This window comes from Bos mutus, chromosome 2, assembly GCF_027580195.1.
Source record: "Bos mutus isolate GX-2022 chromosome 2, NWIPB_WYAK_1.1, whole genome shotgun sequence".
In the NCBI taxonomy this organism is placed as follows: domain Eukaryota; kingdom Metazoa; phylum Chordata; class Mammalia; order Artiodactyla; family Bovidae; genus Bos; species Bos mutus.
Window position 1 is genome coordinate 40906705 of NC_091618.1, and position 18390 is coordinate 40925094.

At 38.5% G+C, this 18390-nt stretch overlaps 2 protein-coding genes across 2 annotated transcripts in view; one reads left to right on the top strand and one right to left on the bottom strand.

The window, feature by feature from the left end:
* Positions 1 to 7942, top strand: part of DYTN (dystrotelin) — a 73487-nt gene extending 65545 nt beyond the window's left edge. Inside the window, 1 exon segment of the mRNA XM_070380212.1 lies at positions 7261 to 7942. Within this exon segment, the coding sequence (XP_070236313.1) occupies positions 7261 to 7364 (104 nt within the window). The 3' untranslated portion in view covers positions 7365 to 7942.
* A 2430-nt stretch (positions 7943 to 10372) lies between these two features.
* Positions 10373 to 15035, bottom strand: FAM237A (family with sequence similarity 237 member A). Its single transcript, XM_005904751.1, has 2 exons — positions 14624 to 15035; positions 10373 to 10512 (listed from the first exon to the last, which is right to left on the bottom strand). The coding sequence occupies exons 1-2, from the start codon at positions 15033 to 15035 to the stop codon at positions 10373 to 10375; spliced, it is 552 nt and encodes a 183-aa protein (XP_005904813.1).
* Positions 15036 to 18390: the final 3355 nt, after the last annotated feature.

An 18390-nucleotide genomic window follows, 5' to 3' on the forward strand; every position in this document is an offset into this window, starting at 1 on the left:
TTGTTTTTGTTTCTCCAATTGAATTTATGAAAGCTATTGATTTTTAAAATATTAAAAATATTGGGTTAGCCCTCACAAATGTGGTTTATTTCAGATTCTTAACAGACTACATCTGCTACACGTATTTGGGAGACAATATCCCAGCTCTGTATACTGGTGTAAGATGGTGGAGTAGAAGGACATGCGCTCATCTTCTGCAGAACTCTGAAACTACAACTCGCAGCTGAACCATTGATTGGAGAATGTTGGATCTTGCCAAAAAAGATACCCCACATCCAAGGGCAAAGGAGAAGCCCCAGCAAGATGGTTGGAGGGGCAAAATCACATTTAGAATCAAACCCTTTACCCGCCAGAGATGTTCAGAGGGCTCAAACAAACCTTGTGCCCACCAGGACCCAGAGATGCCACAGAGACTGAGCCAGAACTGTGTCTGAATGTCTCCTGCAAAGGTACAGGTCAACAGTGGACTGCCACAGGGCAGGGGCTCTGGATGCAGCAGACCTGGGTATGGCATAAGTCCTCTTATTAACCCCACCACAGAGCCACCAGAACTTACACGGGAAACAGACTCTTGGAGGGCACAAACAGAACCTTGTATGCACCAGGACCCACGAGAAAGGAGCAGTGACCCCACAAGAGACTCACCCAGACTTGCCCTGAGTGTCCTGGAGTCTCCAGCAGAGGTGCAGGTCAATGGTGGCCTGCTGCAGGGTCGGGGGTACTGAGTGCAGCAGCATATATATTGATATATCTATATATACACCCATCATTAGATCATTAAAAGGGAAATCATAAAAAGGCAAAGTTTATTTTTAAATTCAGATTATGTAATAATGTAAAAAGATACGATTAGCATTATCCAATCTCGTAGATAATATAAAAAATATATATCTCAAAAAATCTACCTGTTTCCATTTACAGTAGCACCATTGAGATGCTTCTGCAGGAAGCATGAATTCTTATACAAACATGCTTATGATATTAGCACGAAAGTACACCTTTCCCTTTTTGTTGTTATATTGCATTGTATACTTTGTGATAATTCAGCAAGTACTAACTCTAAGGTTTAAATTTATTGTTTTATTTCTTTTACATCAATTTAATTTCTTTGAGGTGTTTAAGCATAGGATCTATGTATACCTTCATGGCTACTTTTTACATTTGTTTAACACTGCCATTCTTTACTCAAATGTTTCTTATTAAGTTTTTATCCTCATTCAGTGATGTATCGACTATAATCCTGTTTGCAAACTCAATTTAGCCATTGTTGATATGGATTATAAAAATACCCCCTGTAATTTGTACATAATCTATGCATGCCTACGAAAATCACACCAAATGTAATCAGAGACAGAAATGTGATAACCACACTTATGAAGATGTGGAAAGACAAACAAACTGAATTAAGGTATTGGTCATTTTTATTTTATTTCTATCTGTTAAAGATGCATCAGATAATAGCAGGAAGTTTCTAATCATTTTACTGCCTTAATTTTTAATTTTTTTATTTGAGAATTGTTAGAAAAACCAGAAAGATCTATAGTTTGTAACATACTGATTTACTCAGACTATCAATATATTCACTCAGTGTTGTGATTATCCTAGTAGCTGACTAGCCTTCTGAGTTGGAGCTTTGCTAAGAAGTCAACATATTTTGGAAATTAAGATGAACTTTATATGACTATACCTGCCAGTGCAGGAGATGCAACAAAAATGGCAAGCTTCATGGTCGGTTTGGGCATGCTGCTGCTACTGCTGCTAAGTCGCTTCAGTCGTGTCCGACTCTGTGTGACCCCATAGATGGCAGCCCACCAGGCTCCCCCATCCCTGGGATTCTCCAGGCAAGAACACTGGAGTGGGTTGCCATTTCCTTCTCCAATGCATGAAAGTGAAAAGTGAAAGTGAAGTCGCTCAGTCGTGTCCGACTCTTAGCGACCCCATGGACTGCAGCCCACCAGGCTCCTCCATCCATGGGATTTTCCAGGCAAGAGTACTGGAGTAGGGTACCATTGCCTTCTCTGCAGTTTGGGCATAGTTGTTGACATAACTGAATAGAGTCATTCAGTATCAAGATCTAGGATAGTAGAATTTCAGGAGACTCAGAACTTACTGGAAAAGAAGTGTATAGAAGGGTCTCCCCAAACCTCTTTAAATTCCAAATGTTGGATTGAAAATCAGCGGCAAATGATTTGTTCAAACTTGCGGTAAAGAAATTAGATTTGAAAGAGCATCTAACACTATTTCTTTTTATAGTGACCAAAAAAAGACAGCATACTCTGGTCTTACTTTCTCATTAAATTATTTTCTTTTCATTTATGAGTGAAATTTCCTATGTAAATCTCTGAAATTCTTTCCCCTACTTCTCTTCCATCTCCCCTTGCCTTCTATTTACCACAGCATGTTTCAAGGATGAGAAGGCAAAGCAAGGAAGTGATGATGGGGTGAGGAGGCGAGGTTAAGGGGGATGTGGGAGAATTATTCCATTTCCTTTCTTTCCCACCTAGAACCGTCATCTAAACTATTATTTTAAATAATCAGAAAATGAAGCTTGAACTTCAGCAGATTGTAGAAAAATAAAGAGCAGTGCTTAAGCAACTCTGGATCTTTATCTCAAGTATTCAGAAAGCAGACTTCTCAAAAGTAGCCATGAAGGTATATGTAGATATACTGCCTAGGAATCCTACGAGTATGTACTGAAGTCTTGGTGAGTCTTTCTCTCTTTGTCATACATACATGTACACACATACATGCATACATATGAAAATCCTTGATAGGAAATGGTACACAGAATTCTAGCATTAAGCTCCATGAAGGTAGGAAAAAATGTGTCTAGTTGGTTCATCATTCATTTATTCAACAAATGCTAATTGAACTTTATGTGCTAAGAACTGTGTTGGATACTGGGCATTCATTTAGAAAGGGGTAGATTTATGTTTTTACAAAACTGACATTGTGTGGAAAATGACTTGAAGGGCAAGAGGGTTTGTAAATAGATGGGATGAGAGCCTGTTATAGTCTAGGCAAGTGACAATGGCTTAGCCTGGGTGGAAGGTTATAAACTTATTGCAATGAGGAAAGCTGGGAAAGCTGAGACAGAGGTCAACTCATCAGGAGTTCTGTTTTGAACACATTAAGTATGAACTGCTTGGAAATAACCAAATGGAAATATCAGAGGCAATCAACATGTACAATCTGGAGCTCAAGAGAGAGGTCTTAGTCCAGAGTAAATATTCAATATATATTGGTTTGTCTAATTAATTATTCTTATAAGGAATGCATGGGCTCAGTATTTCCATTGCCAGAAAAGTAATACAGACTAGACAATCTAATATGTTTAAACCTCTGTACCCATTATTTTGATAGCCTTCTCTCACATCCTTAATTCATTCAGAGCCCAGATAGATTGTTAGTTACATTCAGGTGAATTATTTTCCCACTGCAGTTTCCTCTGGACTGCTGGGTGACACTAGTGGTAAAGAATCCACCTGCCAATGCAGGAGATGTAAGAGATACAGGTTCGATCCCTGGGTCAGGTAGATCACCTGCAGGAGGGCATGGTAACCTATTCCATGCTGAATTGTCTGGAGAATTCCATGGACAGACAAGCCTGGCAGGCTACAGTCCATAGGGTCACAAAGAGTTGGACCTGACTGAAAGAGCTTAGCATGCACCCATGCACACTGATTTCATACGTGTTCCTCTTATAGAAAGGGGGACCCCTTCCAGGGCCCAAAAGTGGGCTCTTGTATAACACATGGAAGTGAATTATCTGAGGAGACACACATGCTGACAAAGCAAGAGACTTTATTGGAAAAAGGTGCCGGGCAGAGAGCAGGAGGGTAAAGGAACCCGGGAGAACTGCTCTGCCATATGGCTCACAGTCTTGGGTTTTATGGTGATGGGATTAGTTTCTGGGTTGACTCTAGCCAATCATTCTGACTCAGGGTCCTTCCTGGTGGCACATGCATTGCTCAGTCAAGATGGAGTCCAACAAGAAGGATTTGGGCAGGTAGTAGGACATGTGCCTCTCCTTCTGTTCCTACCTGAACAGCCTTAATGTGCTCCTTTCCCAATTTTGAACCAGTCCATTATTCCATGACTGGCTCTAACTGTTGCTTCTTAACCTGCACACAGGTTTCTCAGGAAGCAGGTAAGGTGGTTTGGTATTCCCATCTCTTGAAGAATTTTCCACAGTTTGTTGTAATCCACAGAGTTGAAGGTTTTAGCATAGTCAATGAAGCAGAAGTAGATATTTCTCTGGAATTCCTTTGCTTTTTCTATGATCCAACGGATATTGGCGATTTAATCTCTGGTTCCTTGGCCTTTTCTAAGTCCAGCTTGTACATCTGAAAATTCTCAGTTCACATACTGTTGAAGCCAAGCTTGAAGGATTTCAAGCATTACCTTGCTAGCATGTGAAATGAGCACAATTGTGCAGTAGTTTGAACATTCTTTGGCACTGACCTTCTTTGGGGTTGGAATGAACCTTTTCCAATCCTGTGGCCACTGCTGAGTTTTCCAAATTTGCTGGTGTATTGAGGGCAGCACTTTCACAGCATCATCTTTTAGGATTTGAAATAGCTCAGCTGGAATTCCATCACCTCCACTAGCTTTGTTCATAGTGATGCTTCTTCCTAAGACCCACTTGACACACTCCAGGATGTCTGGCTCTAGGTAAATGATCACACAGTCATGGTTTTCCAAATCATTAAAGCTTTTTTCATACGGTTTTTCTATGTATTCTTGCCACCTCTCCTTAATATCTTCTGCTTCTGTTAGGTCCTTACCGTTTCTGTCCTTTATCGTGCTCATCCTTTCACAAAATATTCCCTTGGTATCTCCAATTTTCTTGAAGCAGTCTCTAGTCTTTCTCATAACACTTTTTTCCTCTACTTCTTTGTACTGTTCATTTAATAAGGCCTTTTATCTCTGCTTGTTATTCCTGGAACTCTGCATTCAGTTGGGTATATCTTTTCCTTTCTCCCTTGCTTTTTGGTTCTCTTCTTTCCTTAGCTATGTGTAAAGCCTCCTTAGACAACCACTTTGCCTTCTTGCATTTCTTTTTCTTTTGGATGCTTTTGGTCACTGCCTCCTGTACAATGTTATGAACTTCTGTCCATAATTCCTCACGCACTCTGTGTACCAGATCTAATCCCATGAATCTATTTGTCACTTCCACTGTATAAACATAAAGGATTTGGTTTAGGTCATACTCAACTGGCCTAATGATTTTCCATACTTTCTTCACTTTAAGCCTGAATTTTGCAATAAGGAGCTGGTGATCTGAGCCACAGTCAGCTCTAAGTGTATATCTTCGGCTATTTTAACATTTCAAGGGACTGGAACTTAAAAAAAAATAACAACTAAATTTTTTTTTTAATGTATGAAATGGAGTGTCATTTCTCTATTTTTTATTACTGTATTTAAAGTTTTTATAACTATGGGCTGAGAAACAGAATATTCTAAAACAAGTTTGCCTCTGGACAAGATTTTATTTGGGCAATAGAATATTATTTATTCAAGGTTCTTGTAGTTCTGGAGCAGTATTAGAGAATAAACAGTAAAAAAAAAAAAATAAGGCATGAACCCTCTCCTCTTATGTTCAACAGGAAACAGCACAGATGGAGCCAAAATAAATCATGTAACTGAAGTGTATAACTAACAAAATAAGCCTTTCCAAGTTTTTGTTTCCTGCAATCTTATTTTTATTAATTACACAAACAATATTATACAACATGTTCATCATAAAATTAAAATGACCAAGTGCACATGCTTTTTAAAAATGAATTCACCATCATGATCTGGCACCTGTTTCTCAGAAGTAAAAACTGTTGGCAGTTTAGTGAATTTTTCTTCAGACTTTTTTTCTTTGCATTTATGTGTCTCTACTTTCTTAACATAAATTAGATTGTACTTGTTTTTGCTCTTTTCACTTGCCAATGTACCTTAGACATTGAGCAATGTCATTTATAAAGTGCTACATAATATCCCAGGGTATAAACATACAGTAATTTACTTATTGGTGTGTAATTAAGTTGCTCCCAATTTTTTATTATCATAAGAATGTTTTGGTGAGTATCCTTATAGCATATATATTTGTACTCATATGTAAATATGTTTGTATGATCAATTCCTAGAAGTGGAACTTTTAGCCTAAAAATTATGCATATACATTTTTTTGGTTGATAACTGCCAAACTGAAGATCTTTCTACAGCACGATTCCTATTACAATAGATCATAGGGGACCACTCAAACCATTAATCAGTAACTATAGAGCAGAGGTCTCAAAGCATCATCCCTAGGCCAGCATCAGTATCACCCAGGAACCTATTAGGAACACAATTTATTGGGTCCCATCCCTGATATACTATAGCAGTCTGAGTTCTCCAGAACGGATGTCTCCTTTTGAGTCCAAAAGCAGAAGAAAATTGATGTCTCTGCTGGAAAACAATCAGACAGAAGGAATTCTCTTACTCAGACCTTTTCTATTCAAGCCTTCAATTGATTGGATGAAGTCCATCCACCTAATCAGGGAGGGCACTCTGCTCTGCTCAGTCTACTCATTCAAATGTTAACCCCATCCAGAAACACCTGCACAGACACACCCAGAAAAATGTTTTACTGAATATCCAAGCACCACAGTCTATTCAAATTGACACATAAAATTAACCTTCGTATATACTGAATCTGAACTCTGAGCCTGTGACCTAGCAATCTGTTTTAATACTCTCCAGGTGATTTTAGGTTTTCTTTGGTGGCTCAGATGGTAAAGAATCTGCCTGCAGTGCAGGAGACCCAGCTTCAATCCCTGGGTCAGAAAGATCCCCTGGAGAAGGAAATGGCAACCAACTCCAGTATTCTTGTTTGGAGAATTCCACGGATAGGGAGACTGGCAGGCTACAGTCCATGTGATCATAAAGAGTCAGAAATGACTGAGCCACTAACACAACAAACAAAGGTGATTTCAACATACACCAGAGTTTGAAAACCGCTGCTCAAGAGTGGGATTTCTGGCTACCCAGAATTTTGCTTGAACCTATGGGAAAATTCTCTTTAAGAACCACAACTTGTCTCAGTGGGTAACTGATCATGGTAAATGATACCCATCTCATTTTCAGGCTAGCTTAGAGAAAGGGCATTGCCACCAGGAACTGAAGAGAGATGAATTTTAGTTCTTCTCTGTGCTAGAACTTTATTAAGATCAGTTTAAGGACCTACAGGTGCTTTCTCTGCAGGACTTTCCTGTTTGTTGATTTCAGACCTGCAATCTTCAGTAAACCTGGACCTATATTGTGGAGCTGAGCGAGTGTGCAGGGCTTTCTCTGCCCTTGTTGATCAGATTACCTTGACCAACCTGAAGTGAAAAGGAACCCAGATTCCAAGGCCCCTTAAGGTGATGACAAAATGTGTTTTCAAAATCTGTACTGACTACACTAAACCTTCTACCTCTTTCTTGATAGTCTGGTATGAAGCACGATGAAAATTTTATTTTTTTAATCTCTCTACTCTTGTGTCTTAGTTCTTCAGAGTAAAGCCTTGGGAGTGAGGAGGGGTAGAGGGAAATGGAAAGGAGAGGCAATTCAAATCTAGTTGTGCTGTACTTCCAATAGAGGCCCTTTCTTTGAATACATTGGTAGTCGTATTCAAGCATGTGGTCTACAGGAATTTGTGCAACTATCTTCTTTAATATCTAAATTTTGAATTGATGACCTAATTTTCTGCCCAGATGCTTCTGCTGGAGAACAGGCTTGGCAAAGAACAAACACACACACACAGGAGTGCATGCAGAACTGGTCAGATCTGAATAAACTCTGTGGATTCTACCAATGTCAATTCTCTGGTTGTTATTGTACTATAGTTATGCAAGATATTACTATGGAGGGAACCTGGATGAAGGGTAAATAGGATGTCTCTATATTATCTCTTACTATGTGTATGTCTCAGCAATTATCTCAAAATAAATTTATTTTAAAACATAAATGTTTCTCACTAAAATCCCACATTCAATGAATTTGATCAAAGTACTTGTGTGCTTCCCTCCTCTGTATGTATGATTAGGGTATTTAACTGAATAAAGTTCAAAGTAGTAGCTAACATTTTTTAACTGTGAGAGTGTTTAACTTCTACACACCATGTATGTACTAGCTCATTTAAACCTCACAACAAACCTAGTAGTAAATAGGTATCTCATTTTATAAGAAAATTAAGGCACGAAAATGGTCAGTAACTTGTCCAAAGTCGTTTGGTCACTACTTGATGAAGTTGAGGTTCGAACCCAGCTCTTGAGCCTGTATTCTAAACCACTGCTTTCAACTTTCAACAAAAATTGCTTTGGTTCCATTATTTCACCTATTGTCTGGATGTGCAGTTCATATTACATTTAGAGAGACTGTGTGCTCTTTTTCATATGATCCATAACTTCTAGTAATGTTTCCAAAGTGAAATAATGTCCAACCTGGTAGGATTAGGACTGTTACTTCTGTTCAATCTCATTCTAATCTTTTTGAATTTGCTTTTCAGCCTAACATGAGGTTGTTTTTTTTTTTTTTAATTTTGGTTTTGTTATTCAGCATATTCACTGTTTCTTACTTCCTCCCATCTGTTCCTTACAAGTTTGATAAGGATGCCCCAGAGCACCAGTCAGCAAACTACAGCCCAAGGGTCAAATCTGCCCACTGCCAGTTTTGTGCTGGCTGTGAATGAAGAGAGGTTATTACATTTAAAAAAAATAATAATTGGAAAAAGTCAAATGAAGAATAATGTTTTCTAACACTTGAAAATGACTTGGAGTCAAATTTCAGTGTCCACAAGCAAAGTTTTATTGGAACACTGCCATGTTCATGTATTTACATGTTGTCTACCAATGCTTGCATTCTACGAAGACAGGATTGACAGCACCAGAGACTAGATGGCTCACAAAGCATCAGAAAAACTTGGCAGCCCCGCTGGTGTAGTACCGAGGTGCAGGAGGAGTAAGGGGCAAGCCTTGCAAGAATGGCATCTCTTCAACCATGTATAACAGATAGTGAGTTTATGTGATACTTTTTAAGAAATTAATGTAAGACATTAGTGAAAGTAGCACAGAAGTAAAAGCATGACCCTCTAGAAAAGGTAGTCAAGAATGGCCGCTCTTAATGTGCTCATTCTTCTAATCAAGTTAAAGCTGAGGCTGGTTCCCCTTCTCACTTCCTTCCCCAGACTTGTTTCCACCATTTTCACGATTTGGTGAATCTTCAGATGCAGCTATGTCTTCTAATATTAACCCTTCGGATAAGATTTATCATTTAAGGAGGCCCTAAACCTTCAGTGAAAACACTTACTGAGACTTCTTTGGATCTAGAAAAGCAAGTGAATTGCTAACATAGCTGAAATTCAAACTGGTTTTCAACCATCAGTTATAATAGTCAGAAATGACTGGCGAGATGAGCATAATTAGAGATAAAAATAGCATTGTGTCTGGAACTCAAATAAATTTGCTAATTGGACTTCTTTGCGATGAACCTTATTCAGGCCTTGTCATCTTGAGGAAAAATATTTTTATGGGTTCTTTTCTTATAATGCTGTTTTTATTTTTAGTTTGTTTTTCAAAGCAAAGTGTTATCAATTACAGTCTTAATATTTAATACAATAGAAAATATACCAAGTGGAGAAAAAAATTATACTTACTGCTATTTTGTTAGAGTTTGGATTATCATTAATGGTAACACTGAATATTGAAATAAAAAGACTTCAATAACATTACTTAGGGTCCAGAGCTTTTATTAATTTTGTTTCTGTTAGTAGAATGCTTTATTTACCAGTTGCTTCGTTTTGTTTTTTGAGTCACTCAGTTCAAAAGATTAAAAAATATTCTTTCAAACAAAATTCAGGTAATTAGTAAGTATAGTCTCATATGCCTGTGCATAAGCAATTCAGTGACTGATGTCTTTGAAGCCATGCAGTGTATTCAAATTAAATGTCTAGCACTCTAGTTCATTAACAATGTCAAGCACCCCAAAACAGTGACCAAAATGAATACAAAGAATCTGCGTAGCCCCAGCCAATCCCCTCTAGTATTCTTGCCTGGAGAATCCCATGGATAGAGGAGTCTGGGGGCTACAGTCCATTGGGTCGCAAAGAGTCAGACAAAACTGAAGCAACTTAGCATGCACAGGTGCTCTCTTTCTGGCAGTGGGATGATCTGACAGCACTGTCACCATTTGAAGGAACGTGCTAGCAGCCTAAAAGAATGAAGCTAAGTACTCTGAGAGAATGTGGCTTAATATTTATCTTTTTACACTCCCACCATTTCAAGTAAACGAAGGATCAATAGTCAAGAAAAATATATATATTTGTTTAAATGCCAAGATGTGCATAGCTCTGAGGTTAGATTTATTTTCTCTTTATTTCCAGGCCACTGGTCGCTTTTCCAATGAACTTCGATCTGCTCCTATGCACATGCAGGCTTATCAAGTCTTCAATCAACTCTTTCTTCTTTAGGGAAGGGGTTCTTGGTTGCTGAGAATAGGCACCTGAAATTGGAGAAAAGGAACTAATCATTAGATCACCAAAATATTTTCAGGCTGATTAAACATCAATGACTTGGTTTTACAAAGAAAGTTTTCTGCCATTCTACTATTTCTGCCACTCTGCAATTAAAATTCTGTATAAATTTATTGCAGAGGTATATATGTAAATTCTTTTTTATGCAAAATTTTGTGTCCTATAAAGTTTAATTATATAATATGAATTAAGTAGATTATAAGAAATACATTTCCTATTGGATTAATATGTATTAAAATACACTTTTCTGACTAGAAAAGTTAAAAATTGTTATATAATATAAAAATTAAAAAAAAACTTTAAACCATCCATAGTATAATCTTCCAAAGAGAAGCATAATTTTATGCATACATACTTTATGCCATAATTTAATTTTCCATTACCCAACTATGGGACATTTAGGTTATTTCCAATTTTCTATTACTATAAATAATATTACAGTGAAGAACCTTGTACTGCAAAGTTGACTACAGCTCCAAATGTTTCTTTAGAAAGATTTCTAGATAAGTAATTTCTGAATATGCTACTTAAAAAATTTCTTATAGTGAGTAAAGTATAAAATCAAGCATTTGTAAATCTAATTTGTATTTCTAAAGCATTGTTTTGTCTTCTGCTTAGTGTTTAAAAAATAAGCACTATAAACATTTTTCAGCTAGTTAGACACCAACTGCAAACATCATCAAATTATAAATCTAAATGTTAATTTTCATGTCAAAGAGGAAAGCAAAGACACAATTTTTCTAGACCATCCAAACTACCAAGCTCAGGAAGGCAAGTTTTTCTGTTTCTCTCAGGGGCAGAGCAAGATTTGTTGAAGCAAGGAATCATTTTTGATACAAACAAGGATATGCTTAAAAATCCTTTCATTTGTATTGAAGCCTTTACTAACCCATGAGTTAACCTCAACTCTTTTATTTTCTACTCGATAAACATTAACAGCTTACACTTTTCCTAAATCAGTTCATCATTTTCTCTCTCATTCTCTCTGCCTATCTGCCTACACAGAATCCATCATAATTTAGTACTTAAGCCTGGATATAATCTCTTCAGTCTTCTGAATATTTCAACATTCAGTTATTAGCTCGTATTTTTCTAGACAAATTAATGATGCTGTTTTGAGTCTTTTCTCAAACAATGATATCTTCAGTTCTCAGAATTTTGGCAATTCTCATTTCTGGATCACCTCTGTTCCTGCTTATCATCGTTATAAAGCACCACAGTGTCTAGCTCATCACTAGGCTCAGGAAGTTATCCTTGAGTAAAAACCTCTTTCAGATTCTTTCTATAGGTAAATCCATGCTTTTTATACATTTATTTTTTTATCAGATCACAGAACATCAGAACATAGAACCTAAAGAGACATTATGGGTCTTCTAAATTTTTCCATATCCCTCTTTTTCAGATGAAGAAACTAAGAGTTAAATAAGTCAATTAGCTTGCCCAAGTTTATGTAGCTATTTGATATCTCTTGTTTTTTTTATTTCCTGACTCAATATTAACAAATATATTAACATACAAAGTTATATAGGAGTTCTGTGTTTTTAATAAGGCATGATTCATTGCAACACTATTCAAGTGTGTTTAAACTATTTAACTTGAAGCCATCAAAATAGCAAGAACCTTTTTGTGTATTATGGAGACACTTATTTTAGTTCTTCTCTTCTGCTCTGATGATGTAATTTTCCTGAGAACTATGGGGACAAACACCTCTTCACGCTCACCCCATCCCAACCTGATCGAATATTAATTCCCTGGGGACAAAAGAAAAAATTAGTGGAGAATCTGTGCAGGTACATGCAGAGTCTAGTTGAGCCACTAGAGATTTAATCAAGCCTCTTGAGATAAAATCTCGATGTTCCCGCAACTATTTAGCTTTAAAACATGGTGTCTCCTTGACCCAAGACCCTCTTTGACTGTGACTATACAGTATAAATGGAAAGTCTTACTTCCTGATATGCAACAATTGTTTATGTCAAACATTAAAAAAACTTCAATAAAGTAAGATGTTTAGTCCTACTGCTTGCAAAGTTTTCAGACCAGCTGGGTCAATAGCATCTCTGTAGCAAGATGAAGGAAGTGACTTCCAATGCTGAAGACAAATCCACTAGATTTTTTTAAAGATAGAAATGTTGAAGTGTGCTCAGAAAATTACATGTAGTCTCAGACTATTTTGATAGCCTACCGCAAACAAGCAAACTGAAACCATTTTTTGAGATTCTATGTATATCTACATAATTATAATACAGAATTATAGTACATGATACATTACTGAAGGTGAAGGTGAAGTCGCTCAGTCGTGTCCGAATCTTTGCAACCCCGTGGACTGTAGCCTACCAGGCTTCTCCGTCCATGGGATTCTCCAGGCAAGAATACTGGAGTGGGTTACCGTTTCCTTCTCCAGGGGATCTTCCCAACCCAGGGATCAAACCCGGGTCTCCCGCATTGGAGGCAGACGCTTTAACCTCTGAGCCACCAGGAATATATTATAACTAATATATTAGTTATAATATAATCATATGTGATATATTTATAGATTATTTTCGTGTTAAGTTGAACACAAACATTATTATTTTCATTTATTCTATAGATAAAGTAATTCAAAGTGAGTGTAAAATACAAAACCAAGAAATACTGGTAGTAATTTGAGTACAACAGCTATATAGGATAAGAGTGGTGGGATAAAAAGTCTACAGTACACATGAAGAAAATATACAGTGCTTACTGATGTCAATATCTGGGCAGCCTCTGTTCAAAATATTTTAAAAATATTGGCAACCAGCATTTATAGACACTCATTTTGTACTTCTGCTTTAGTAACTAATCTGGTGAAAGAATATTTCCTCTAGGAAATGAAATTGGTTTAAGTGACAATAACACTTGCCAAAACAATAAATTTATGTATAAATAATACCAGTGGATTATCTGGTTTTATGGGTCAGTTAACCATATCTTTTGTTATTGATATTAAAACAAATTAAATATTTAAAGGTTCTACAATATCTTGAGAAAAGATTTATCTAGAACTATCACTGTTAATTGCTATTTTAATAGATTTTTCCATTTTACAATTTTATAACAATTCTCACAACAAAATGTACAAATAAAAAAATTATTTTATTCTTCAGTTTTCCACTACTTCATAAACAGTTACTACCACTCTAACAGCCTTTGTTGCAAGCTTTAGAAGCTCGTTGGTTGAAAACAACACAGAAAAAGGAACAAAAACAGTATGAATAAGGCTAAGTTCTCTCTCAGCTTACTCACAGTGCTTCATTCACCCTCATTCTAATTCTATAAAGGAAATTTTTTTCTAGTGCCCCCAGAGAAGACTAATATATGTAAGACTGAAGACATATATTCAAATATTACATATTATAATATTTTTAAATATTACATGTAATATTTGAATATATATTTATTCAATGAAAAATCTAAATTTGTAGGAAGTCCCAGATTTCTAAAAATTAATTACTCAGCTTGCTGGAAGTTAATTACTTATTTGAGATTTGTTCAGAAAACAAGGAAGAGTGAATTTGTAAGCCAGCTGATTTTTCTACCATTTATATCATCAACTAAGTAAATCTCAAGGAGTCCTTCCATTTATATGAAAACATTTGGGTTATTTTTTCTATTTAAAAGGGGTAAGAGCTTGTGTGCTGTAGGTGTTCCTCAGGCTTATATTCAAATCTTCCCGATTCCATAACAAGTAAACACAGGTTATGACTAGCAATGCTCAGCCTAACTGAAAAAAAAAAAAAAAGATTTTGGGGGCATCCCTTTATACCTTGATATTGTGTTTTAGGAATCATGTCTTTTCTTACTTGTCTATCTGATTCTTCTTTGCTGCTATTTACCAGAAGTATGAAGATGAGGACAACATGTTGATTTAAAAAAAGCTACTGCAAATTACAAAAGGAAGTGTTATGTATCTTCCTATCACTTGTGTGTTCTTTGGGTTCACCCCCAAGAAGACTATGTGTGGCAATGGATTCCCCTAAAGCTGTTTCCCTGTTCCTCACAATTCAGCACATTCATACTTGGTGGACCCTTTCAAGAGACATGGGGCCTGGGGTTGACCACCTTTTTTTCTCCCTGTTTGCTGTGGATGCACTGCTGAGATCTTTACTTCCTCTCCAGTCAATTGTCTTCTTCCTAAGCCGTGGTTTCTGGAGAGAACACAGTCCACATAGATGTCCCAGAAGAGTTGGGCCAGATGCCAAAACAATGCCCCATGCTGCAAGTTTTCAGATGACTTCAGGTAGATCATAAAATCCCAGAAACCTGAAACAGTGTTGGAGATTCGAGGCTTCCACATTTCCAGGAGGAGCACTGAAGAAGATTCCCAGCACTGAGGATCAGCTTGGTTAAGAGCCAGCAGATCTGTCTGGCTATGACAGAAGAAAGGAGACACACAGCACATTCCCACAATGAGCAGGGAGCAGGTGAGACTCAAGGGGTGGTAGATCCTTCTTCTGTTTCCAGGATCGGCCATGACCCTGAAACTGCACAAGATGGAAATATTTCATATGAGTCCCTACTTGTGCTCTGCTCAATACAGAAAATAATTATGTCCTTTAAGAACCTTGGTGCCAGCAATGGAAACATACCAGTATCTCTAGGAAAAGGCTTATCTTACCTTCCACAAGTCCCACTTTATCTAAAATGATGCATTGTCAAGCCAGGTAGCCTAAAACAATGATATTTAGATTAAGAAAGATTTATTCCTAACAAATGCTCCTTTGTAAGATAAATAAAGCTGTTTTTCCCTAGTACTGAGAAATATAGTTTAAAGGAGTATTAAGTGAAATTTTTCAGTCTTGCTACATGGCTTTATTGTTCTATAATACCATAATTTAGCCTGCTGCTGCTGCTGCTAAGTCGCCTCAGTCGTGTCTGACTCTGTGAGACCCCATAGACGGCAGCCCACCAGGCTCCCCCGTCCCTGGGATTCTCCAGGCAAGAACACTGGAATGGGTTGCCATTTCTTTCTCCAATGCAGGAAAGTGAAAAGTGAAAGTGAAGCGACCCCATGGACTGTAGCCTACCAGGCTCCTCCATCCATGGGATTTTCCAGGCAAGAACACTGGAGTGGGATAATTTAGCCTAGCTATCCTAAATCAAGACTCCCACACAATTAAGAATTTGAACATATTTTACCCTTGAATGCTTTCCTATTCTGGTTCCTTTCATTATTAAAAAAGGCATATGAATTGTAAGATGTTATAAATAAAAATAAACACAAGACAGTGGGTTAAAAGTATGGGATATATACTTATCTATATACTTATAATACTTATATGTATTCAACCAATAAGAAGAGAATTAATAAACAAATATTGTAAAATTAATATTACAGACATCTAAAATGTTCTGTAATTTTTACATAATTTTCAAAAAAATGGTATTTTCTCATTTTTCTCTTCTTGATATAAATCTCAAGTATTTTAACAAAAATTATTTATCTCTTGTTCAACTTTTCTGGCTTTCAAAGCCTGTTACAATAAAACCAAGACATCCTTACACACTTTGAAATTACTTTTAACTTCAGACAAGTCCAATGAGAAATAATGTACTTAACATAATAATTTGCCCCTGAAAATGGCTTATCTGAATCTTCACAGACTATATCGCACTTAAACAGCCCTAAAGAAAAAGCAGGAGATTATATACAGCTCACTTTCACTTTTACCTTATATTTCCAAATCTTTTAGATGTTAGTATCATGAAGGGAAGCCAGGCACAGCTCATGGGAATTGTTTTGAGGATATGTCTATATTAGAATGCTTAATGATAACACCATAAGATGAATCTTTCTCTTCTGTACAATAGCAAAACATGTTGTTCTGTCACTAAGTCGTATCCAACTTTTTATGATCCCATCGACTGTAGCCTGCCATGCTCCTCTGACCATGGAATTTCCCAGGGGCAAGAATACTGGAGTGGGTTATTATTTCTTTCTCCAGGGGATCTCCTTTAAATCAATATTTCAGAAACTGTCTTTGAATAGACACATTCCTGAAGAGGCATATTGAGATACAAGGCTATTCATTTCCTCTGTATTTTAGATTATTTACACAGGATATTTACATGAACAAAATCAAACTCTTCTGAACTAAAATATTAAAGTCGAGGAGATGCAAAGTTAGTTTTTCCTTAGTCAAAACTGTGTCAATGCTAAGTTTATCAGACCAAGGGCGGGACACTGTCCAGGGTGCTGAAGTTGGCGAGTCCGGGATTCGCTGTCCGCTAGCGCCACAGCGCTCACCTCGGCTTCTTAGTGTTCCCTTCCCTTTCAAGTCTTCCCCGAGCCTGGAAGTTCCCCAACCCTGGGGTCCTGAGTGTGTTTTGCTACAAGCCTCGCGGGGTGCTCCCCACGTCTCGATCCTGAACCTGGTTCTACCGTATCTCCCTCCTCAGGGCGGAGCTGCCTGGGACACTCGCTGTCTTTTTTGCCCCATGAGACTCCTTACTCCGCGGCTTTACTCCCAGGTGGCAGAAGGGCGTCCCTCCTCACTTACCTTTGCAGCCCTCTCTGGATTCCTCGGAGTGCGTGGAGAGGAAATGCTCAGACTGCTCCCCGAGCAAGCGACGGTCCCCAGCTTCGGCGTCCTGGTGGCTACGGTGTCTCTTCTTAAGCAGTGGGAGTGCTCGGCGCCTCTTCGTCAAAACGCCCCGGGAAAAGGCCGGCACCTCTCGCCCCCAATTCCATCTCCCACACCCTCTTCTTCTCTCCCTCCCCTTAAGATTTCGCTTCAGGAAACCAGCAGGCTTAGCGGCACACACTTCATTGACTCTGACCCACACCCACCCTGCACCAGCTCAATCGAGCGTTGGTGCGATTGGCTTCCCGGTCCTACTCTGGGAGGCGAAACTCGGTCGCCTTGGGAGGCGAAACGAGCACGTTTATGAGTGAGTGGGGCTCCCCAGATCTCTACTCTCCAGACGTGCCTTGTTTGAGATTAAAGTGATGGCAGGGAAGACCCAAGACCCCTAGGAGGGAGAATGCTCTTCGGCGCCCTCCCAGGCGTCAGTAAGGGCTCAGAGGAGATGAAGGTGCCTCAAGGAGATGCCCTGAGTGTGAATATCTCCTGCCTGCCTGTGGTCCTGGGCTGCGAAAAGAAACGCACTTTGGGGGCAAGAATGTGGGTGTGGACAAGTTGCCGCTGGAAGCTCCCTTTGACTGGGGACAGGAGACCTGTTGTCTCCAGACTCTGTCTTGGATCACCCCAGGAGCCCAGGATTGCAGCTGGTATTGCTTGCATCAACACTCTGCTTCAGATCTCACAGAGAGGGTCCTGCTTCCCAAGAAGAGGAAATGTCTGGGATTCTCTTTGATTTTCAACTCAAAACTAGTTAATATCCTAGTCAGACCTGTCACCTTTAAGGGACTCTGCTGAGCTTTAGAAGAGTGAAGAGTGAAGTTGCTCAGTCGTGTCTGACACTTTGCGACCCCGTGGACTGTAGCCCACCAGGCTCCTCTGTCCATGGGATTCTCCAGGCAAGAATACTGGAGTGGGTTGCCATTTCCTTCTCCAGGGGATCTTCCCAACCCAGGGATTGAACCCAGGTCTCCTGCATTGCAAGCAGATGCTTTAACCTCTGAGCCACCAGGGAAGCCCTAAAGCTGAGCTTTAGGGCCCACCCTAAATGAAATATATCCAGACCAGGAGCCCAAGGCAAAGGTCTTACCTTTGTCAGTGTTTCCAGGTTTTGTCCCTTCACCCCAAAACTCTCTAGGCAGCCTGAAAACCACTTGTAGCCTCCACTAACTGAAAGTTTTTGTGTCAGCTCAAAACCAGTATCCATGGTTACCTTCCAGAGGAGCATAGGCTTGAACCCAGGCTTAT